Below are 23,771 nucleotides of genomic sequence, written 5' to 3'. Positions count from 1 at the left end.
GATGGACTGAGAAGGCTGATTATAAATTGAAAAATATACTTGACAAAGGGACTCAGCCGGCCAAGACACATAGATTAGTGTATTAAATTACACCTGGAATACAGGGCAGACCGAAACGAGTGTCCGCCTTTGTTTGTTTGTGAAAAGAAGAGTAAGCACTAACCTCATGCGCCATATGTGGCTTGTATAGTATATCTACTGTAAGCTGGTTGTAGCTTAACCACAATTAGACTAATTGGCAGTGCAGGAATAAACATCTGCTTTCAGCTACCCTAGCACTACTTACTTCTAACGTACTTTAAACGTTTATTTATAATCTTATAAGAAATCCATCCTGATTTAACGAGGGTATGTAAAGGCAGCTCTGTTAATTGAGCACTTTATTGTAAATAATATAGTATTTATGCTTCTCTTCTGAATATTGTTATATTTTTGCGTGTTACTCGACTCCTGGACTAGTGCTCTGTATTTCCTTAATGCAGATTTAGGGTTATGTATTATTAATACTACTGCCAGGATGGCCTAGCTATTAGCGCGGCTTATATAATAAGATGTATAATACCTTTGAATATGATATTATTCTCAGGCAAATATGATTAAGTGTGCTTTCGTGCTGAAAGGCGTAGGGCGTATTTGTTGCTTTGAAAGGTATAGTCTTTCAGGGTGATATCTATTATCATAACAGGAAATTCTGAATAAGTACCTAGGGGTGCTTTCTCTGCTACGGGCTAGTGTTGGAGAAGAGAAGTTGGGACGAGGCGAGGCAAGTGATTTATGAGGGAGCTGGCTGCGTTAAGTACTAGAGACTGGTAGAACTAGGCGAGCGAGGCTGAGGTTGGAGGGGGCATATCAAACTGGGCTTAGCGAGGGATGTGTTTAGACCCTTGTCCTCTTTATTGACCACAAGCTGATAGTTTTGCAAGTTCTTGGCAGACTAAAGCTACTGAGAGGAATGTGTCTCCTATACTTTGCATTAATTAGAATATCCCTTGTGCTGCTGCTGTAGTTATAATGGTTGGTTGTAATGCTGGCTTAGTATGACTTGTTTAGACCTACTGCGTGACTTTGAGAAGATGAGGCTGGCTGCGGAATGAACTAGTGAGTATTATAAAGAGTAACATGACATCTGGAGAGGTGTTTGATAGTTGTGGGGATGGCCCTTAAATACCTTCATTGTAGATGGAGTATGTGGATGGTAGAAGAGCTTATATACCTGGGTATTGTGTGTGCGTGCCACATGTTGATTACGTTTACTAATTTTCTTTAGTACTTAATTTTTATTCTTCAAGACAACAGCTGAGGCAGGATAATGTTTTCTAGCTTTACGAGAAGGCTTAAAGTACTTTTGAAATTGCTATTATAGCGTTGGAATTTATAGTGTAACTATGAGCCCTAAAATCGCATATAAGTACTTTTGTGGTGAAAGTTGCTCTCTGTATATTACGCTACCTCTTTAGGAGAGACTACCTGATGCCCAAAATCTCAAGCCACGGGCTTCACTAGACACTGTGCAACTGTGTGGGGTGGACCAATGATCAAGGAAGCAGTTAAGTTAAGATATATGTATAATTCGATGCCCGTGCAATGTCCGCACGCAATATACGACCCTTTCCACCAAACCAACGCCATCGCTGATCGACATAGTCGATCGTAACCCTCAAAGGCCGAACTGAAAACCGGCGCACATCTCCGGTGATGCACTCGACCTATTCGTGTGCAGTACTGACAAGCCCAAAGTCTATCCGATCAAGTGACAATGTATGAGATCCTGCTGCGCAAAACCCTCTTTATCCAGGCGTTGTTAGGACTTGCCCTCATTCAAGAAGGCGGAGTTGCTTGCGTTAGCCATTGCCACCGCAATATGAATCGCATGGACCGCCAGCTGCGCACTGTACTATGCTATTATCAAAGCAGCGTGTCCTTGTTCCAAGAGCAGTGTTGAACCATGAGTGCCACTAGTTGGCGGAAGCAAAAGTAAGCAGATTTCTAACAGTAAGAGGAACGTGGGCATGATCTTTTTTCTACATACCTCGTACCCGTGCTCGTCGGGCTGGTCGAAGTATCTGAAATTCCACGCAGTAAGGCTTCCTGTTCATGACTCTGGATCAGTTGCCACCATCTTGCAGACGAAAATACATCTTTTGGGTTCCTCATTCACTGTCCGACGTACCCGATCCACAACACGGATTAATAGCCGGCAGAAGCGACTTTTGCCCCCAGTCATGGTTCGCCCACCCAGCGCCGTATATATCATAATGCTGCAGAATGAATTTATACCAGCCCGTACAACTCTGTCTCGGCTCAGTAGGGGGCGGCCAAGGCCTGTTTTGGCGAAAAATATCAATCTGGTACGTATCTTGCTGTAGCATGCGCTTGCCGCCTTGCTTCCAGTTCATCGGGTTGATGTCTCTTAGGGCGACATCGCAGTCGTTGATAATGGCGCTCATAGCTTCGACGCACTGAGATTGGTTGAAGCCTTTTTTCTGATCTGACACTGTCACGGTCATCGTGTACTGGTCAGGCGTGTGTAAATAGTACGTTTGGGACTGCTTCCAGTCAAAATGGATATGAGGAAAGGTTCTGGCAGCATTGTCGCAGAAGTTCAAGACATTGTTGCTCAGAGCTTCGGCGCTTGCGTAGCCCCTTGATGTGTTCAGAGTGGAGTAGCAGACTAGCGTGTCGATAGGAGGCGAGGCATGAGGCGAAGGCGGCGTGGAAAACAAATTGAAGAGCACAACGACAAGAGCGGACGCTAACGAAGCAATTTTGAGCCTCTGCAAAAAGCTATAACGATGTCGATAGGCCAACTCTTCTTTGTCAACTCCAAAGACAGGGGGAAGAAGGGGAGTTCGCTCATCAACGTGATCGACTGTCATCTTGCCGTAGATGCTGAAAGTCCGACAATATGCTTCAGCCGCCTTGATCGACGGTGCGACGTCACTTGGAATTTGCAGCACAAGGTCTCGAGATCCACATCAAATATTGTTAATATTATAAGTGTATGTAGCTTCGCCGAAAGAGAAGAGATGAGGAAAGTAGGAGGCCTGGTGTTTGTTAAGAGTAGGGCGGTGGTGTGGGCTTATCGATAAGGCCTCCTGCATGGACCCCGCACGATTAGATTTATCAGATGTACACTCATTTGCATTTCATACTACCAAAACCATACTAACAATTTAACCATATTAATATATATAAAAGTTTATAATATAATTATTTAAGTTCATTAGTTTAAGTATAGTATATTGAAAAGTAGTACTAAAAGAAAGAGGGTATTTCAAATATTCTAAAACTTCTTTCTAATTTATTCTTAGATGTATAGTTATAAAAGAATATTAGTTTGGCTACTTGCTACGGCCAGTCATGGGCACCTCTCATGACCTTTGGGCGGCCAGCTGGCAGGTGAACCTAGATAACTTCCTTCCCATCACCCTAAGTCTAGCAAATAAACATTATCGCTCTTCACACATATGCATACTGTACCTGACCATAGCACTACTTCCGCCGCCTGATAAAGCTTCACGCCCTTGCCACTCTGAACACGATACAAAATAGCTACACACTCCTCACTTTTGTCTTATTCTATTGACACATAGATCTAATCCTCAATCTCCCAGACATTATGGGGCAGCCGAGCGGATGGAGATGGAGTCAATGATATTTGAAAATACGGTAACATTACCAGAAGCCGAGCATGAACAGATTAACGTGTGTGCTATATAGCTCACATCTTGTCACGTCCGAATCAATAGTAATAGAACGAAAGAATATAGCGATATCGGCATGAGCAGATTGAAAAATTTCTAGGGTGTTGTTTGCTAGCCTACAACAGGATTGACGCGAAACGATGGATTGAATCACTGAATTCGGAGCAAAGCCTTCAATGTCAAACAAGAGCCAGGTTTAACAGCGGCCAACATTTCACATTTGACGAGGGAACTTAGAACTTCGGACATAACAGCCTGTTGAAAGACTTATTTTGTGAGATCATTTATGCGTAGGCATATCAGCCACGTGAGGTTGAGCATGACAACTTGTTCGCACCGACTCCACCGACTCACATTTCCAGGACGATGATATGGCGTACAAGCTGGATCCAATCTTGGTTTCCCCCTAAGTGAGCAACACACAGCACAGGCAGGCTCTGCTCGAGATTATCGTCGAGGAACTGGACAAGCGTCATGGTTTGCTTCTCGTGTGTGTCGACACTGCTTGTGCAAGGGCTCCGGGTAAGACCGCAGATCATGGAGAGAGGAAGCCCAGGACGACGAGGGAAAATGGTCGCGGGAGTCCTGCCGCCGCCATAACGCACCACGTGGTCTAGATCGGTCTGTGTCTAGATTTGGATGCCGCGTAGTTACGTGTAGTAGTATATAATTGCAGGCGTACACCCACCCCTTTCCTCTCCGGGGAACATGGGAGGACAAAAAATCAATGAAAGAAGAAGTAGGAAAGGAGAAAAAACTGCGCGCCCCAGCCCTTTCCGCTGTATTTTGTTGCGTATTGCTGTCATATTCGAGACGCAGCTGATTTGTTTGCGATGAGGCCTCCGCTTCAAAGTTGTCTATAAGGTGCCTGATAGTTCAATTCCACCTGAACTGCTCTACCTTGTGCCACGTCGAGGGTCCCTCGCAAAAAGCTCTGTCTCAAGCTTTCTGTGGGGCTTGAAATGAAGTGTTACAGTGTGTGAGGGGTTTGCAGGAATCTTGCATGGTTTTTCCTTCCGATACCACACTACGTGATCGCCGCGAAACGAGTCTGGCGATCGTGAAGTGTGCTCAAGTACATTATGCCATGCTGCAGGAAACTCGCAAACTTGAATGTCTACCGCGGCAAGTACGTGTACGGCAAAGCACTGCTGACTGCCTTTTGGGACTAAGACGCGCTTTTGGCTGTCCCAAACAAAATGTAGGACGGACCGTAGAGGCAGCCTGTTGTAGTCCTCTTGAAGAGAGTAACTACCACCTTCGCAGTCTTTCATCACATTTCGCCTGAACCATATTTCTTCAGCGGCTGGCTGGTATAAGATGCGTGCTCTGGAAGCCGTAGGATGAGCCGGATAGAGCACAGCGATAGCTTCGGCAGGTTTTAGTAGAAACTGTGGGAAGTGGCGGCATTGGTACGGAATCACTCAGAGACTGGCGGTCGGTCTGGGCTTCGCTCAACTCGGGATGGGCGGCGTCATGGCAATGGAGTCGCAGTTGGTGTTGCGAGAGACGCATCAACGCAAGGAGTTGAAGCAGTGGTGCGGGAACTCCCAATCTCGGAAGGTTGGAACAATTGGATATGTGGTATTGTCGCGGAACAGTGGGACATGAAATCACATGGCATTAGCTTGGGCAATACCGCAAGTGTTATTAAATGAGCTCTGGGTGTCATTGTACTGTCCGAAAGGAGAAAAAAATTGGCGATGAGCAGGAAACTGCTTGTTATCCGGGAGGACTACTCAAGCTCTTATATGTCTAAGTGCTGAGCAGTTTTGAGTTATATGAAGTAGGCGTTTGAAAATGTGAAGGTAGATCGGTCTGCAGCAGGTGGTACCTTTTATGCGCAAGTGCGGGTCTGGGTTGCATACTGTGTGCACAGCCACGCTTAGTCCCGAATAAGCTAGTAATTAAATTTTTGCACATTACGAAGCGGACACTCGTTTCGGCCTACCCAGTATCTGAATTACCAGCTCCTTTGTGTACAAAACGTGGCCGGATGCAGCGTGAGTGTGAACAAAGCATCAAAACGGATATACCAACGCGACAATGCCGACTTCTGAGTCGCGTGTAAAGAGTATGTTTCTGGCGATTCGAAAATTGGAAATTAATTAATATTTACTCCCATGAGATTTGCATTCTTGATTTTTGGAATGACTTTGCTGGGTTGGTCTTTTTTTTAAATCCTAGTCCTAGAATAGATAAAGGATTCTTGGGTGCTTGAGGCAGGTTCTCAAAGAGCCAATTATAAATCCCAACCTAGTTGGCAGTAACTATGGCTGCCAGCTCTAGGCAAATGTCACAAATACAAGAAAACATTGCAAACTTTTGACAATATCGGTAGGTCTGGCGTTTTAACACTATATCATCAGTGGAGTGTACTGGCCAGCCCACTCAATCATAACGCAAAGCGACATTTCAGGGGATCAAGCAACTGTACGCGCGGGAGGCCCCCCAGACTTCGGTATGCTCAGCCCGCATGCTTGAGAATCCCCAAAATCATATTTGAGCCTCTTCTCAGCGACCTCACGCTTTTTTTTGGAGATCACACCAGTAAAGTCAATCATGGTGTGTTCTCCCCTACATACTCTGGTTTCGGTTCCTTCATGTAATCGTCTGGCAATGCATCTGGGACCAGCTCCTGAATATGTACGATGATATCAGCCATGAACTCAGTGACTGCTTGAGTTATATCCTCTGGAAACAGAACAGCCTTACCTGGTGCTCAACAGCCCATCGACTTATATCGTCAAAGTTCTTGCACTTGTGCCTTGTGTTGAAATCTGGGAACGCCGTTGGGCTTTCATGATCAAACCAGACTTGACCCAGAACACCCGTGTCGGCGTTACACATCAGTGTTTGGCGGATCGTATCGAGGCAGTGTGCTGCAGAAGTTTTAGTATGGAACTCAATTCTGGTAGGATAAGGTACATACAGATATGTTTCTCTATGATCATGTCGTCGTTCACAAAGGCGCCAGCTCCCAACTCCTTGTAATATTCATAGTTCCAGTACAGGCCTTGGCGAACAAGGTTCTAAGGAAATGTCAGAACTCATGACTTAACAAATCGGTCTCTAATACTGTAGGAAATTCTGAATCTTACCAAACAGTGCAAATGGTGCATTCCTTCCACATTGACGAAGAAGCCACCGCCATACTTGTCGGCACGCTGGACATGAGCATTAGTCAATCCACTTTTGAGGCCTTGCTCTCTAGTAATAACGCCAGCTCGAGCTACACGATACATCAGCCATCATTGCAAAGCAATTCATGGGGAAATCATGGCATACAGTTGACTCCAAGCGCCTCCCAGGCGTCATCGACTTCTGGAGACCCCCTCTGTCTATAGATGGTCTCCTCCAGGAAAGAGCCATTATACTGGATGAAGTCGTATTTGATCCCCACCTCTTCGAGCAACGGAGCTATCACGATTGGTTTAGACTCATACATCCAACAAAGCCGAAATGCTTCAAGCTCAGAACTCACAGTATTGCGTTGTGTAGGAGGAGCACGCAGCGTCAAGGTTCGGCCCCTTGTTATAGTAAAAGCCAACACAGCCGCTGGCAAGATGGGAAACTATTGCCAGTAGAACTATGAGAATAATGTGTTTCCTCTGTATCGTGCGAGAGCTATGACGGTCGTGAGTCGTCCTGAGAGACTCAAAGTCATCGACATCGGTCTCGGAGCCATCGCTGAACATGTGCTTTGTCAGGGGCTGCGATTCTGGTGCAGACTCGCACATCTCGAGCGCATAGTCTGGAGACTTTTGGTCCATTGTAGATTGTGGAGGCGTGTTTGGCCCGCTTCCTGGCATCGTCAAGGGAGGCGTGATTTTGATCGAGACCGATCGAGGTCTACTAGTTCCCATGACCGACCTCGGGAGCATTAAAAATGCCTATTAATGAAGGACGAAGACAAATCTGCCGAGGGCCGTCCGAGGCTGCATTCGGCCTTCGAATGGTGGAAAGTGTGATCAGATGCTTCTGTGCTTCTGGGAAGCCAGGCATCCTAGTTCTCACCAATACGAGTTTCGATCCCAATGAGGCCGAAAGGTGACACCCGTCAGCCGCACGCCAAGCATGGGGTAATCGACTTGGAGCTGTGGAACAAAGGGATGGTAGCCAGCCATTGCATCACGTCTTTGTGGCTAAGAAGCTTTGACCAATGACGAGCTTCTTTTCTTATTGGGCCCAACGATCTTGGAGGGCATGCTATTAGACTCTTACTTTCACGATATCAGAGTACACGGCCCTTATTGCTGCAATGTACTTGCGTGCTTGTGTTGGGATCGGCCCGCTTTCGGGATCGCATCAATGCTTGTGTTGTGAGCACCGCCTTCTGTGAAATGCACTGACAATGACGTGCGCACAACTTTCTTAAACCGGCGTTGTGAAGTGTGTCTCAGGTCTTGGAATGTTCTGACACGTGAAATTCAAGCAGACTTCGTCGATCTGTGAGCCGTTGGTATCTGAAACCCTTGGAGCGCTTTTCAGTGATGAACAAAGTCCACACGGGTCCACGCCTCTAGACAGACCGATAGCTGAATATGTCAACAATCATTCCACCTAGATCAAGCAACCCCACTTTAGCTATCATTGAGTTGCTATCTTGTTTAGGCTACCCGAACACAAGTGTAAGATTGCATGACTACTGCTGGCGTTGGGTCGTGCTCTAGTAGCGTTTTGCAAGTTATCGGAATTCACCATCTTGAACATTCAGGTCCACGGCAGCTTTGTGACCCCCAACAACCGGAACGGTGATAGGATTGGACCTACCTAGCAGGCTAGTCAGGTTGCTGAAGCTCCCAATTACTAATAGGGTGGACTGTGAAGAAACCTAATCCGGAACGGCTGGTAGCTTGGACCGATGTAGATAGTGAACAGTTTAGCGCTATATAGGCCAAGGGCAAACGCCTCAACAACACAAAGATAATGTGAATCTACTGTACGAGATCTAGTATAGTAGGTCACCCTCAAGCTATAGACTACGTATGAGCTATACCCGAATTGAGTGACATTAGCTCTAGCATGGCAGCTTGGCCTACCTAAATCCCAACCTTGAATACTGACCAACACTCAGCTTTATTCAGCTCTGACTTGTGGCTGGGCTAGGGGAGTATCCTATACATAGAGTGAAAGCTACATCGCCAGCTAAATGATCTGAAAACAGTGTGTTAAGCCTGTACCGGTTGAGAGCTTTCTGTATTGCCCCGAAAATAATGCTTACTCAAGGAAATCTTAGCTGGCCCCATGTGATTGCGCACCTTGTTGATCAGCTCCAAGCAGACAAAGAAGCTCTGCGAGTCTACCAGACATAGCGTGATGACCAGGAACCAGGCACGACAGAGAAGACGCCGAGCACGCGGTTCGGTATCAACTTCAGAATTACCTTTACGAGAGGTCTGAAAGAGCTAAACAGCCGGTAGATGCTCATGAGAATTGATGGGGATCTGAGCTCTATATAAAGCTAAGCATATGACCACCTTCTATCCTGCTCATGAATTCAGAAAGTACCCAATAAGTCTTTTGTGTAACAATCGTCAACAGCCAATCACACCGTCCATCACCATGAAGCCTTCCACTCTCCTCCTCTCCATCCTCCCTCTGGCTCTTGCGGCCCCTTTTGCGGCCCCAGAGCCCGAGGCTGAGATCGAGGCTCGTCAATTGTACGGCTCATACGGCGACAAGAAGGGCGGCTACGGAAGCTAGTGAGTCTCTCATTCCATTCTACCTAATGTACCAGTTCCACTTCTTGTCTTGGGCACGACGCCCCCCTAACCAGAGCTTGCCTGCTGACACTGGAGTTCACAGCGGCAACTACGGGGCCCCAGTGCCTGCACCTGCACCTGCTCCCACCCCCACGACTACACCAGCACCAAAGCCTACTCCTACTCCAACACCAGTGCCTGTTCCGGCACCAGCACCCCCGAAAGCTGGATATGGCTCCTATGGCGACAAGAACGGCGGCTACGGCAAGTATGGCAGCTACGGCGCGTACAAGAAGGACCTGGGCGATGTCCTGGCCGCGGCTGCTTACTACTTGGAGTAACCTCAAGGTGCTTCATCTGAGAAGGAGACCTGGCCACACCAAAAGCCACCTCATTGGCAGCATCTTGGTCATGGAAGGGAAGGAATAGGATTGAATCGTGGTGTGTGGTGTCTACCATTCGAAGCTGGACGTGTTGTCATTCAGCACATACTTCATTGATTCGGACATGGATTCGATAATTGGATCAAATTCCCATAGCGGTCACTCAAGACATCAGAGAGTGGAGACATACTCTATATGCATACATTCATTTGGTCACCCATAACTGTCCCACCAGGCATTAAGCTACATCCTTCCATCCAATGTGATATTTTCCAATGTGGTAACTTCCAATGTGATAACTTCCAATGTGACAAACCCGTCTAGCGACTTTCCATCTTATAATTCCCATGCTCTTGTATTAAACCAAGTCCAGACCCTTCAAATATCCTTCCATGAATTCATAACCGCACAAAGAAATATCTTCCGATCACCTCGATCCCCAGTCCAATAATCCTCCCAGTCTGGCTTTGTATGCTAGATGAAACCGTAAACGCACAAAGAAATATCTTCAAACACGCTCGCGCTTTCTCTTTATAGATGACAATCTGGTATAATAAGGCGACCAAGGGGAAACGAAAAGAAAACGTGGACTTTACCCCATCATGCCACATAAGGTCCATTGTAAGGGTCGATATCAATAATCTTCCGACCGGCACACAGAGCTCCGTTGAAAGTCGAATACATCTCTCGGATAACCCGAAAGTCCTCATCCGAGAAACGCAACTGACTTGGGTGCACCCCGGTGTTCATCACAGACTCTCTGTTCCCCTCGACCGTCTTCGGCCACAGCACAGATGGCTCGTGCATCTCGCTCGCGTGGAATCCGGCGTTCCAGTGGCGCAGGCCTAGGATGTGCATGAACTCGTGGGCGAGGATGTTGGGCAGGTAGTCCAGGTAGCCGCGCGAGCCAATACCAGAGAGAGCCAGGCGGCGAGAGATACCCAGTTGCCAGGTCCTCCGTGAGTCGCTGGGGAGGAAAGCCTGCGCTAGGGTACCTGTGCCGAGGGTGAGGTCGTAACGGATGTTGAAGACATTGAAAGCCGAGGCCGACTTCGGCATGTACGCGAAGTCGATACCAAGGTTCCGCTTTCTGAATACCCTTACTATGTCCAGCGCGGCGTCTAGGATGCGATCTGTGACATAGCGAGTGATACCTTCCTGCCTGAAGCTGTCTACATCCATGCCGAAGTAGATGATCTGGCCGGGCGGCATCAAGCGGTGAATCGCGCCGTGGAACTCGTGGACCTGGGTCTGCCGGGCTGCATTCGATAGGTTTTGCGATGATACAGCTTGCCAAGGTGCTTCCGTTGGCGGTGACTTGTCTTCGGTAGCACAACAGTGTGTGGCGGGCATCAGGTTGTCCAAGGCGGCGGTAAGAGGCCCGGGCACAGAATGGATGTTGCCAGCTCCCGCCGACTGACTAGTCGTGGACAAATCCTGCAGAACCCCGAGCCTCTCAACTCTCTGGATCACCTTCCAGGCCTCAGAAGTGCTCTCCCTGGGATGCTTCCATGGGACGTTGATATTCAAAGTTGAGGCCCTGTCAAATTGGATATCACTTTCATTTTCCTCTCTGGACCCAACCTTGTAGTTGTGGCGGCCCGGCCCGCGGCTTCGGTCAAGCTTGATGGCAGGCAGATCCTTGTCTGTACCTGTCCACGTCACACCTGGTGTAGCATCGTCGGCCTCGCCATCACTGAGGTCACTGATACAGGTACCATGGACCGCTTGTGCCGGCCCAGTAGTTGTTTTGTCTTGTAAGAAGAGCTTGTCTATGTCTTGGTCCTGGTTCGTGCAACGGGGCGCGTGGAAGGGGGACAGAGATCTGCTAACGTCGTCGCGGTCATCAACAGTTGTGATCTCGGTTGGCTTGGTGATCTCCGACTCATCATGGCTGAAAATGGACTCAGCGGCGTCAAAGTATTGAGACTCGCTGCTAATGGAGCTGGCAGCGTCCGGTTCTTCGGCGGATTCAAGCTCGAGGGTTGGGAGTGAAGGTCGGACAGTGAGGATCGAGAACTGTGAAGACGACGGAGAGTCAGACAAGACGCTGGAATAAGACGGCAGGTATTACAGATACTCACGAAAGGCGGAGTATTTACCATGATGTGGCAAACCCGAGGCACTGGAAATGTGGCACTGCGACGGGGAGCGTAGGATTAAATTTCTGCGGCGGACTGAGTGCGCAATATCCTAGGTGAAGATAGTATCTCGGGTGACGGTTGATGTGTCGCGGTTTGGAAGACTCGTGAAGGGCGTCACCCTTCGTATAGTAGACAAAGGCGTACTTTTCTCGGCAATGGTGCTTGAGAGCTCGGAGAGTTGGAACCGAGACAGAATATCGGTGGCACGAGGACCTTGAACTTTGGTTCCCGAGCGATAATATACTAGAAAGAGTGAGCGCTGACCGTTTGCCCGAGCGAAACAAAGCTGGTTGGGGGGGAAGACCCCTCAAGTCAAAAGTCAACAAAAGAACTTAAGCGGCGGGGCACATTATCGGACTCTGTACGCTCCGCCATGACGTCTTGACAGGCCCAATAAATTGGCCTGGGGGCTGCTGGCAGAGGGGTCCTTTTGTCTTGTGGGGCTTTACCGACACGTAGACGCCTAACCCACAGCACATGAAGTCAAAATTCCAGTTTGGACAGCAAAGATAGTGCAGCAAGTGTAAATTCGGCCCGTTTGAGTTATCCGGAGCATGGACTTCTCACTTCTGTTTCAGCATGAAGCGGGTACAGTGGGTCGTTAGGTCTTGGAGATATTTAATCCGCGAATAGAGAAATCTAATCAATTTTTTATTCATTATTCTTGTCCGGATAGACTTAAACAACGGTCTCGTATAGGCAACCAGCGTTGAGTTGAAAGGACACAAACCCCTGCCGCTAGCATGACCTCGGGGCCGAATACAGAACCCCGGAACATGGCCAAGATAAGATCCGGGCTATCGGCTCATACAATCATCAAGATAGCACAGTTTCCGGAATTCGTGGGCTAACGCCAGGACTGCTCTGTGGTTTGTCCAGTTTCGTCCGTTGTGCCCCGATCAAGAGCAAAAGCATGGCCGGGCAGACTTGAAGAGTGCCTGGGCAAGTTTGACCCCACGTTTGATAATTGTTGGGGAGATACAGGAAGAGAAGGCTCAGGTGCTCGTTTTCGCCACTGGCTGGTGGGTATCCATGGGAGAAGTAGCGTATAGAGAAGCGGTTTTGAGTCTCGGGCGGGTACGGACCAACGCATCTGAGGGCTTAGCAATGCACGCCTGGTCTCCGAGACGCACCCCAGGTTCGTGTACCTGTGCCATGCCTGCTTGTGCCTGTGGATTCGTATGCGAACCACTGGGGAAGTGGGCTGCGCTCGAGTTTGCCGCGGCATGCAGCTATGGCCATTCATGCCCCTCTCGCAAACTCTTTCTAACTGATGGGAGGCCGCCACCGTCACAAAAGGACTGGCTGACGGTGAAGCCCAGCCCCGGATTCATTGACTAGTCTCGCCTCGCTTAATCTGCATGTCGGCATACAGAGCGCTTAGAAGCAGGATCAGAGGAAACGTGTCGGGAATTTGCGGCTGTTGTAGACCTGCATTTGGTCCACTGTGGAGAAGTATGGCGTTTGAATTTGTAGCGAATTCGCGTTCATACGCGACGCGTTCTCCCTCCCCCACATGCATATTGCGTGTAATCGTCTATCACTGTTAACCTCGGGTTTTATATGAAACATTTCAGTCCGGGGAAACGGTGTGGGTGATGTACCTTCGTCTCCTGTGAAGCCTGCTTCTCCTGTTGACTCAAGTACCACGTGTCGCGTTCACACTGCTGGTAACCTTCGAGGATGAGATTGCCCTCCTCGAGGCCATCAGGATCCATCTTCAGCCCGTGGGAGCCTTGAAAATTGGTCCGGCTGCCCCAGCCGTCCTTTATAATCCTGTACTTAGATCGCGGCTGGAAGATGGCCGACGTGTCCGCGGTATTGGCCGTGTTAGCGGCATCTGTTGAGCCGGAGCCGGAGCCGGAGCCGGATTCAGTAGTGCTGGAGCTCAAGTGGGACATGATGGCTTGGCGGATAGAAAAGACGACAGCTTGGTCATACAGACAGTTCAAGAGCGAGTCGAGATGGGAAGGGAAAGAGGGGTAGAGTTAGTAGAGTTTCACCTGGCACTAGATTTGTTTACCACGCCTTAGGGGACGATGTTAAGACCGGGAGGAGCGTTGCGATTGATGCGACGCTCAAAACCTAGATTAAACTCAAGCCCGTGGGATTAGTGTAGCAACCGACAATCGTCTGATGTCAGCAGTGGTCATTGATCAGTCTAGAGACAAGTATCTTTTTGACATCTGCTGCAAACCGACGACTATAATGTGAGATATGTGTCTAGGAGCAGATTGTATTAACGTGAGTAAAACCCAGAAAGACAGTCCTTCAATACAACGTCAGTCACAGTTCCCTTACTTGAGCTCATAGACACCAGCTTGAGAGGTATTAGTCATGTATTCTCGATCCTCGGATCTTCATCCATCTCCACATGACCCCTCATTTCTGTTCTGCCGCCCACCCCTGATGTCGTCTCTCCAGTCTCGCCATCTCGCAACCTTCTACACAACCACTCGCAGATCCGTGCGTGCATGCATGCAACCATGGCCGACCCGATAGACTGGTACCCGGCCCGCATCCTGCAGCCCCGGGCCGACAGAGACGAGGGATCCAACACCCCGGTTAGACCCAATCAATTTGCCCTCATCATCCTCAACCAACCACTTCGGGACGTGTCAACCCTAAAGACGCTGTGGAAGAACTGTAAACGCGTCCCTTGCCCGTGAAGCCTTCCATGCCGGTCCCCGACCCCTGCTGATGCCCTGTCAGCATCCTTGAGAGTCGCAGCAGATGGCGGCGCAAACCGTCTCCTCGACGTCTGTCAAAATGACGACGGCAGCAGTGTTTTCGTGAGATTTGCCCAGCTGCACTCAGCGCAAAAAATCCTCATCAAGTACTCACAATATCCAGGACAACCTCGACGCCATCATAGGTGACCTAGACTCTCTCACCACACAAGCACGGCAACACTTCACCACACGTGCCAAGCCGGCGAAGATCGTCCACGACCCGGACCAGTACTCAACCGACTTCGGCAAGGCAGTCAAATGGATCCGAGCATCGGCGACGCCTTCGCCTGAGGCCGGTGCAGGCGCCGCACCACCTGACATCGTGGCCATGGGCGGCCTAGGCGGGCGCGTGGACCAGGGCCTGAGCCAGCTGCACCACCTGTACCTCTTCCAGACGTCGCCAAGCTACGCCGAGGGGCGCCTGTTCCTCGTCAGCGGCGAGTCGATCACGTTCCTGCTGAAACCGGGCAAGCATCGGATCCACGTGAGGGAGCGGGACGGGAACGGTGAGAGGAGGGGGGACGTGTTTGACAAGTACGCGGGCATCGTGCCCGTCAAGCAGCCGAGCGTCATCACGCTGAGGGGTTTCGAGTGGGATGTGACGGACTGGGAGACTGAGTTTGGGGGGCAGATGAGCACGAGCAACCACGTCTTGCCTGAGACGGAGGCGGTGGAGGTTGAGACGACGAAGGAGGTCTTGTTCACTATCGCGCTGAAGAGGTAGCCTGTCGGTTTGCTGGAACAGCCAGTAGTATCGGCCCCACAAACGCTTTCATCCCATCTCTGCCTGCTTTGCACTCCACAGCTTATAAACCCCCCGAACCGCCCCCAGATCAATATCGGCACTCCTGCGTGCTCAGGTCAAATGGTGTGATCCACCAGGGCGGCGATTTGCAGGAGATACTACTAGCTGAGGGCAATAACCGGAGCTCGCAGGTTCGAGTCGCCCTGGTAGTATCTGCGGGAAAGAACAACACACAAACAAATATCATTAACCCAAAACCTAAACAACCCGCTCGTATGGGTGCCCTCGGGTGCTAACAGAGATGTAGGCGCTGGTCGCCGAACTCTTTTGCCAATCTTGGCCATCTCATTCCCTGTCAGCCACTGACTTTTGCTACAATTTTGACACTTGGGAGGATGGCATTGATGCTGCTGACGACGGTATTCATAAGAGAGAAGAGAGTACTATTGCGCCCGTCATGCTGTAAACCAACAAACAGTCGAGATATCAAGAGAAGAGGTTCTCTAGCGATGTAAGCACGTAGTAGACTCAAGAAAACCGTCTCATTCCATTCCCATAGATGATGCCAGTTGCTTTCAGGCCTAACCAAAACGCCATGCTCATGCAGATATGAAGGAAGTACGACAAGAACACCAAGTAAACCCAGCAGGAACCTTCCCCACCCTCGGCGGGCAGCAAATCAACCCCAGGTCCATTCCGCTCATCGCAAGAAATGCAGACACAGCCAGCAGAACCCAAAGAAGATGACCACGCCCGCCCAGAAGATCCACTTGTCCTCCCTCGCGCGCCGCTCAATCATGCGGATGGTGTCCCCGGACACGCCGAGCGTGTTGGCGACCGAGTACAGCCTCTTCTGCGTGCCCTTGAGCATCTCGCGCTGCGTGCCCAGGTCGCCCAGCACCGCCTGCCCGCGCGCGATGTACTCGTCCAACGCCGAGTTGGTGCTGGCGAAGAAGTTCTGCTCCCGCAGCGCGTGGTCCTCGCGCGTCACGTCGTTGCTGCCCATGCCGTACCCGCCGCCGCTGCTGCTCCCGCCCACGCCCGCCCCGCCGCTCGTGTTCCGCACGTGCCCCCCGCCGCCGCCGCCGCCGTACCCGCCGTAGGAACTCGATGTCGCCGCGCCCGAGCTGCCCGCGTAGGGGTTCTCGGGCGTCGCGGCGTAGGGCCGCCGGCCTAGCAGCTCGCCGCGGTCCTTGGCGTGCAGGGCGTCGTCGCGCTGTGTCTTGAGCGACTCGAACTCTCTTCGGTAGTCGGCTAGTTCGGTGCGGAAGTTTCGTATGCGCTCGAGGGCCTTTTCTTGCTTGGCTGGGTTGAGCTCTTGTTTTGCGAGCGAGTTGTACTCGTCGATGGTGCGTTGGAAGGCGGTCAGGGAGGCGCTGAGGGAGCCGAGCGCGGCGGGGCTTATGAGGGCGGGCGAGGGGCCATTTGGGTCGGAGGAGGGTTGGCTCGAGAGGTTGGCGAGGTCTTTGCGAATCGAAGTGCTCTGCTTGAGAGCGCTGTTGAATGTTGTGTTCTGCGGGCTGGTGTTAGCTGTGGTTTGCACAAACAGGTATGCTAGAGTTGGGGAGCTTACCATGATGAAACTGACAATGCTATGGGGTCATGAGTGAGTAGAAGTGGAGAGGTGAGCTTGAGAAGCCACGGTGCCAGGTCGAGTGTGATGTGATGTAGACACTTTTGCATGCTGGTTGCGGTTGGCGACGATCTGGCATTTCAAACTGCCAGCGCAGCTGCAGCCCTAAATCTTGACCGCCTGCCTAAAGCGGTTGCCGACCTCGGCAGATCTAGCCAAAGGCAAAAAGCTGACAGGGGTATCCCATTTGGCTGCCTACGTCTCAAAAATGACGACACCCTCACTTCTGTCTTCCTTTACCATGCAGTCGTAGTGCTCACTACCTTTCCTCTAGTGGTTTTGTTCGTGGTTTTGTTCATTGCAACACTAACATCCTGAATTTTTCACTTTAACGGTGGGCACAACTCTCTTAGATCAGGTTGACCAGACCAACTCAACTCCCCCCCGGCCTTTATCTTTTCTGGTCTAACTCTACGAAATGCTCATGGTCTCATAGTATGTCCTCCTTTCAATAACCGTGGAGAACTAGACAAGAATACAAACCCCTCTGGAGTATTGAATAACCGTTCTATCCCCACCTATGGCAGTATAACCCTTTCAAACTTCTCAAAATTTGAACCGACTCAAGCAGAGATTCCATTTGAAGCTCGGCATCCAAGACGCAACATATGTGCCGAGCTCACCAAATAGTGGCGGATGGGTGCCAACATAATCCTGCCACAGCTTCTGATCCTTTAACTTCAACTTTGTATGCGTCGCCTCAACTTCTCCATGCGGGTTGTCCGTGCCCCACTTGAATACTGATCCGCTGGACCGAAACACGGAAATCCAAGATGTCAAGAATTTGCTGAGCGAGCACTGCGAATCCAACATGATCTCGCCCTCACTGAACCTCTCTGCCACCTCCTGGAAGATAGCTCTACCCTCTGCTGGCTCGAGATACATGAAGAGCCCCTCTGCGATGACCAAAGTCGGACGGTCCCTTGGAATATCACTGGTCCATCCTGGCTTGGTGATCGGTAGTGTCCGCAGTGTGTAGTCCCCATCTGGCTGTGAGATCAGACGCGACCGTAGCTCAACAACGGCAGGCTGGTCTATATCGATCCAACGCACGTTCGATCCCTTTCTGACACGCCAGTACCTGCTATCCAAGCCACAGGCAAGATGGACTACCGTGACTGGATTGTTTCCGTGTCTGTCCAGGAAGTCCTGCAGGCCAGCTCCAATTAGATATCTCCTGGAAATACAGAAATGCTCAAGGGACTTTATGAACTCACCTGACACCAGTCATCAAGCTGCTTGGTCCTGCAATTAAGTGCTCGGACCCACAGCTCTCCTGTCGGATAGTGGGTTCTGTCGGTATCGATGTCGCACCGGTCAATAACCTGTTGTGCGTAATGGTCCCCCAGGATGGGCTTTGCGGCCCGGCTGTCGTGGGCTCTCAGGAACAGTGTCCCCATGAGCAGCTCTTCAGGCCCGGTCAGGCTGATCTTTTCTTTCTCAGAGCTTTTCGCCCCTATTGTTGTGTATTTTCGAAGCTGAGATGGGCTCCTGAACGGGAAGTGCACAATACTCGAGTACTCTTGGTCATGATCGGACAGAGGTCTACCAAAGGTCTTTGAGCCAAGCCGAGGCCGACACACTGCAAGCGGGCCACGGGCCAGCTGCACCGGTGGCAGCGATCCGCGGAAGACGCGTGCGGCCAACATGGTGGGCCGCTGCCGACGGTGAGAAAGTAAGCGAGAGAGAGGCCATCCCATACCTTTCAATTTGGTCACAATCGGTGCTCTTTTAAATGGAAAATAGTGCGGGACCGCGCTAAGTCTCAGTGCTGATGCGAGGTAGGATCGAGGGTCACGATCCACTCATATGCCTGTCATCAATCACTCCGGGGTTACTTTGGCATCCTCCTCAGAGCTCTAGTCAACATTACCAAAAGACGAAGGATTCTAGGGCCAAAGCCGTAAGATTCTGCTCTTGGTCGACCATGGTTAGCTCCATTTGGCTACGCTATCTCGTCACTACGCTGCGAAATATGTGTCTCCTCACATTCCATTCGTCGACTTCCTTATCCAAGACTGTCAAGAAGTGTCAAATATCAAACCAGTCATATGGATACATATCGACACAAGCTATCTCCATAGCTTGGCCGAAGCAAAGGTCAGGTTGACCAATGCTCTGCGTGACTGACTGTATAGAGAGCATAGGAAAAGAAGATGAAGCAGAATGGTGGGTAAGAAAGGCGGTAGATTTTCTCATTTATTTCGGGGTTTCGGTTTTGGGGTTCTTCTGTTAAACAGCCTTCGTCGCTGCCCCTGAGCCCTAATTCAATGTCTTATGGGATTACTGACACGCCCATTCAGGTTAATGGTAACATGAGATTTTGGGAATTATGGTTCCTATATTGTTTATGTGCTTCTCTAAAGGCATTAAAATCTTACATCACATTCCTTGGGGCTATAAAAGTGTGAAGATATATCCCGCGAGGCCTCCCTATTGGCAGGCAGTAGTAAGCTTGACTCAACATGGATACAAGGAAGAGAATCTAACACAACCGTTCGGTTACCATATTCTACAATCAAGCCACTTCTCTCGCAGCCACGGAGCTGAGCCCAAGAATCACACAGCATTTACTGGAGACGATGCAGTCGGCCTCTTGCGGCTGGATTCACGCCATCTTGCATCAATTACTTGCTGATTGGCTTCTTGGCGGGACAAACGACAATCAGAGTCTTGTACAGCTAAGCGCCGCATGCTGCGATGCACTGCAGACACGGAGAATGGAAGAGCCGCATGATCCTAGTGGGTAAGTGTGCGCGTAGGATGCTTGGCAATCGCTCTGCGGGATGTGGTCCGCCGAGTGCAGTCCGTGTTCGAGCACAGGGGCATTTTTAAATATCCTGCCCGGAAGAAGCACGGACAGAAACACTATCAATGTGTTTTCGCACGTTTGCAAGTTCGTGCTGGAGCCGGCCGACTTCGGTGTCTTTCAATCTCGTGTTTGTATGCTCTTAAGTTTATCCTTGGTCTTTGTTTTCCGCCGTGATAGTTGTTATACTGCTGTCGTGGCTCTTCCAGGCACTTTTGTGCTTCTTTCAAGGCCTTGCACAACATCACCCATCTGGATATCGGACACGTTGATTTCTCCTCAGTCGGTGTTTGAGCCTGGTTTAGGCCGCTGTTGCCCACTATGGCTACTTCTTTCGTATTAGGTTGTCGCAAATTTGGCGTGCGTGCGAGCTGCCGAAAGCTACTACAAAAGAGTGCACACCCGCCAGAGCACCTATAAATTACACTCTAAAGGCTTACCCTCCACTAAAACAAACTTAGCTAAAATAATAACACTTTTATTTATACTTTACTACTTACTATATAATCTATAGTACTTTATAATTATAAGCTTAGCTTATTAACTTATTTTTTTTTTAATTAAAAATATTAAAAATTTATAAAATAAAAAATTTATTTAATAAGTTTTTAATTACTTTTTTTATATATATTATCTAATATATTATACTATTTTTAATAAACTTTTTTTTTATTATAAATTTAATTTAATTATATTAATAATAAATATTAATATACTTTTTAATAGCTTTTTAAAATAGCTTATAAATAACTTATATTTATAACTTAACTAATATATATTTTTAAAATTATACTATAAATTAAAAAAGTATTAAAAATATATAAACTTAAATATATTTAATAATAAGCTATAATTAAGTTTATAAAATACAATATTTTTTTTAAAAAAATAATATATTAAATATTTTAAAAAGTAAAATACTAAATACTAAATAAAGCTTAATATATAGCAAATAAGCTAAATTACTAATAAACTAAAGAATAATACTTTTAAAACTACTTTAATACTTTTATTAATATATATATTAAAAAAATTTACTAAATTTAAAAAACTTACTATTAATAAAGCTATAAAGTATTATAATTTCTACTTAAACAATACAGTTATTAAAAAAATAAATAATAATAAAATAAGTAAAATAATTAATAAAATTTAATTATAAATTTAAAAAAGTATAAATAAATTAATTTTTAAACCTAACTTTATATAACTTTTTAAATTTAGTATTTAAAAATAAATTTTTTTAATATAGTAAATACTTTATAATATTTAAGCTAATATAATATTAAACTATTATATATTATAAAATATTATAATTAAAGATTATTAAATATACTTTATAAAAGTAAAAAGCTATATAATATAATTTAAAAACTAATATTAAGTTTAATATAAGCTTTTTTTTAATAAATAAGCTTTTAAAATTTTAAATATTAAAAGTATAATTATTATTAAAAACTTTTTATATATAGTTAAGTATTACTTTACTTTAATATAATTTAAAGCTAAAATTTAAAAAATTATATAAAATAAAGGTTTTAAACTTTTAAACTTAATACTTAAAAAGTATAAAAAAGTATTTATAAGCTTTTTAATATATAATTAAATCTTTATAGCTATAGGATTTTTAAGCATTTTTACTATATTTAAATAATAAAAATTATAAATTATAATACTATAAATATAAAAATTAAAAAAGTAAATATAATAAATTTATAAACTATAATAATATTTTTATTTAAAAATATAAAAAATATTATATAATTAAGTATTAAAGTAATATAATTTTTTAAAATACTATTATATTAAAAGAAAATTAAATTAATTAATATTTTAATTATTAAATAAATATATAAAATATATAATTATATAAAGATTAAATATAAATTATAATACTTAATTTATTATTAAATTAAAAAATAAAAAGTAATTAATATCAAATTAAACTAAACTAGTTTAATTATTATTTATTAAAGTATAAATTAGCTAATTATTATAAAAAAACTTTAATATATAATATTTAAAATTTATTAAAAAGTAAATATTTTAATAAATATATTTTAACTAAACTAAATACTAGTTATTTAAAGGTTTATAAAATCCTTATACTTTTTTATTTTTATTTTTTTTATACTTTTTATTTTTTATTTTTTATATTATTTTAATAATAAAGTTTTTTAATATATAAAAAGCTTAATATACTTTTTTATTCTATATAAAAACTTTAAAATTTATTTTTAAAAATTTAATTTTATAATATTTCTTTTATAATATACTTTATTTAAAATAATTTCTTTTAAAATACTAGCCTTTTTATAATTAATAGTTTATAATAATAATTTAAAATATATATTTAAATAATAGCTATAAATATAATAATTAAGTATAATATATTAATAATAAATATATAAGCTTAATATAATATATAGCTAATTTAATATAGTATTTAATAAATATATTAAAGTACTTTTTATAAAGTAGCTTAAGCTATAAACGCTTAATACTTTTTTTTTTATAATTTTTTATATATAAATTTATTAATTATTAATTTAATACTTTTAAAAATACTTTATAATTAAATATATATTTAAAAAAATAAAAATTTAAAAGTATTTTTAATATTATATTTAAAGTATTATATACTTATAAATTTAATAGTTTTTAATAATTATAATATAGTATATTTAGTTAATAATATTTAATTATTAAAACTAAGCTTTTTTATTAAATTTATTAAAGCTAAATATATAAATATAAAAATAATTTTATTTTTAATAATTAAAAAAAAAGTAAATATTTAAAAATATATTTAATAAAAAAACAGAGTTATAAATTAAAAATTTTAAACTTAAAAATATAATAATTATAAAGGATTTTTATATAAATATTACTTTTAAAGCTTATTTATAGGAATTAAAAGTATAATACTATAAGCTTAACTATATATTATACTTTAAAATACTTAAAAAAAATATAGTTTTATAAATATTTATTAAAAAATATAATTTAATATTTTTTAAATATAAATTATTTTTTATTTACTTATTTTTAATACTTTTTATAATTAAACCTTATAAATTTTAATAGCTATAAAGTATAGCTAAAATAATACTATTTTTAATATTTAAAAAAAAAAATATATATATATTTTACTTTTTAATAAACTATATACTTTTTAAAATAAATTTAAAGTATATTTAATATTTTAAATTTAAATATTTAAAAAAAAATATTTTAAAAAAACTTATTAATATTATAAAAAGAGTATAAATTAATAGTATAGTATAAATTAATTATAAATATTACTTAAAAGTATATATAATAAAGGTTATATTTCAAACTTATTTAAATTACTTTTTATTAAAACCTTTTTAAAAATTTTTTTAAAATTTATTTAATTTTAAAAAAGTTTTAAATTTTATAAAATAAGCTTTTATTATTAAAAATAAATAAAATAGAAAATTATTTATTTATTTTTTAATATAAAAAATAAAAAACTAAATTTTATTATTATTATAAAACTTTAAAGCTTAAGTTTATTAGTATTTTAAACTTATAATTTATATAATATATTTAAATAATAATATATTATTATTTAGCTAATAAATTAAAATTAATTATATAATATAAATTAAAAGCTTAGAAATTAAGTTTAAAATATTATTAATAAATACTTATAAACTTAATAAAGGTTTAAAAAGAGCTAATTATAAACTTATTAAGTAATTTATTATTATAAATTATAAAGTAAACTTATTACTATATTTATAGTTAAAGGTTATAAGAATAGCTTATTAAATATATATTATTTTATTATATTAAATAAAAAATTAAAAATCTTTAATAAAAATATTTAAAAAATAGTTTATTTAATATTTTTATTAATATAAATTAATAATTATAAAAAAACTTATTA

At 44.0% G+C, this 23,771-nt stretch overlaps 9 protein-coding genes across 9 annotated transcripts; 3 read left to right on the top strand and 6 right to left on the bottom strand.

The window, feature by feature from the left end:
* Positions 1-1,801: 1,801 nt before the first annotated feature.
* Positions 1,802-4,414, bottom strand: J7T55_001375 (uncharacterized protein; the record flags this gene model as incomplete). Its single annotated transcript, XM_053136231.1, has 5 exons — positions 1,802-1,894; positions 2,030-2,088; positions 2,171-2,940; positions 4,059-4,317; positions 4,393-4,414. 5 exons carry the CDS (start codon positions 4,412-4,414, stop codon positions 1,802-1,804), a joined length of 1,203 nt encoding a protein of 400 aa, XP_052986180.1.
* A 1,850-nt stretch (positions 4,415-6,264) lies between these two features.
* On the bottom strand, positions 6,265-7,477 carry J7T55_001374 (uncharacterized protein; the record flags this gene model as incomplete). Its single annotated transcript, XM_053136230.1, has 6 exons — positions 6,265-6,342; positions 6,420-6,586; positions 6,637-6,736; positions 6,806-6,936; positions 6,993-7,124; positions 7,189-7,477. 6 exons carry the CDS (start codon positions 7,475-7,477, stop codon positions 6,265-6,267), a joined length of 897 nt encoding a protein of 298 aa, XP_052986179.1.
* Positions 7,478-9,269: 1,792 nt separating this feature from the next.
* J7T55_001373 (uncharacterized protein) lies at positions 9,270-9,750 on the top strand (the record flags this gene model as incomplete). The annotated part of the gene is made up of 2 exons (XM_053136229.1): positions 9,270-9,409; positions 9,513-9,750. The coding sequence occupies 2 exons, from the start codon at positions 9,270-9,272 to the stop codon at positions 9,748-9,750; spliced, it is 378 nt and encodes a 125-aa protein (XP_052986178.1).
* A 642-nt stretch (positions 9,751-10,392) lies between these two features.
* Positions 10,393-11,897, bottom strand: J7T55_001372 (uncharacterized protein; the record flags this gene model as incomplete). Its single annotated transcript, XM_053136228.1, has 2 exons — positions 10,393-11,811; positions 11,877-11,897. 2 exons carry the CDS (start codon positions 11,895-11,897, stop codon positions 10,393-10,395), a joined length of 1,440 nt encoding a protein of 479 aa, XP_052986177.1.
* A 1,431-nt stretch (positions 11,898-13,328) lies between these two features.
* J7T55_001371 (uncharacterized protein) lies at positions 13,329-13,837 on the bottom strand (the record flags this gene model as incomplete). Its single annotated transcript, XM_053136227.1, has 2 exons — positions 13,329-13,367; positions 13,541-13,837. 2 exons carry the CDS (start codon positions 13,835-13,837, stop codon positions 13,329-13,331), a joined length of 336 nt encoding a protein of 111 aa, XP_052986176.1.
* A 573-nt stretch (positions 13,838-14,410) lies between these two features.
* J7T55_001370 (thiamine pyrophosphokinase) lies at positions 14,411-15,392 on the top strand (the record flags this gene model as incomplete). The annotated part of the gene is made up of 3 exons (XM_053136226.1): positions 14,411-14,582; positions 14,649-14,728; positions 14,790-15,392. The coding sequence occupies 3 exons, from the start codon at positions 14,411-14,413 to the stop codon at positions 15,390-15,392; spliced, it is 855 nt and encodes a 284-aa protein (XP_052986175.1).
* A 721-nt stretch (positions 15,393-16,113) lies between these two features.
* J7T55_001369 (vesicle transport v-snare protein) lies at positions 16,114-16,989 on the bottom strand (the record flags this gene model as incomplete). The annotated part of the gene is made up of 2 exons (XM_053136225.1): positions 16,114-16,926; positions 16,987-16,989. The coding sequence occupies 2 exons, from the start codon at positions 16,987-16,989 to the stop codon at positions 16,114-16,116; spliced, it is 816 nt and encodes a 271-aa protein (XP_052986174.1).
* Positions 16,990-17,592: 603 nt separating this feature from the next.
* J7T55_001368 (uncharacterized protein) lies at positions 17,593-18,695 on the bottom strand (the record flags this gene model as incomplete). The annotated part of the gene is made up of 2 exons (XM_053136224.1): positions 17,593-18,195; positions 18,264-18,695. 2 exons carry the CDS (start codon positions 18,693-18,695, stop codon positions 17,593-17,595), a joined length of 1,035 nt encoding a protein of 344 aa, XP_052986173.1.
* Positions 18,696-19,021: 326 nt separating this feature from the next.
* J7T55_001367 (uncharacterized protein) lies at positions 19,022-20,149 on the top strand (the record flags this gene model as incomplete). The annotated part of the gene is made up of 5 exons (XM_053136223.1): positions 19,022-19,146; positions 19,189-19,219; positions 19,287-19,356; positions 19,570-19,792; positions 20,065-20,149. 5 exons carry the CDS (start codon positions 19,022-19,024, stop codon positions 20,147-20,149), a joined length of 534 nt encoding a protein of 177 aa, XP_052986172.1.
* Between the last annotated feature and the right edge of the window lie 3,622 nt (positions 20,150-23,771).

The sequence above is a fragment of the Diaporthe amygdali genome, assembly GCF_026229845.1.
Source record: "Diaporthe amygdali strain CAA958 chromosome Unknown NODE_74_length_29771_cov_61_159325, whole genome shotgun sequence".
NCBI lineage: Eukaryota > Fungi > Ascomycota > Sordariomycetes > Diaporthales > Diaporthaceae > Diaporthe > Diaporthe amygdali.
Note: the sequence above shows the minus strand (reverse complement) of the source record. Positions and strands in the feature narration are given on the sequence as shown.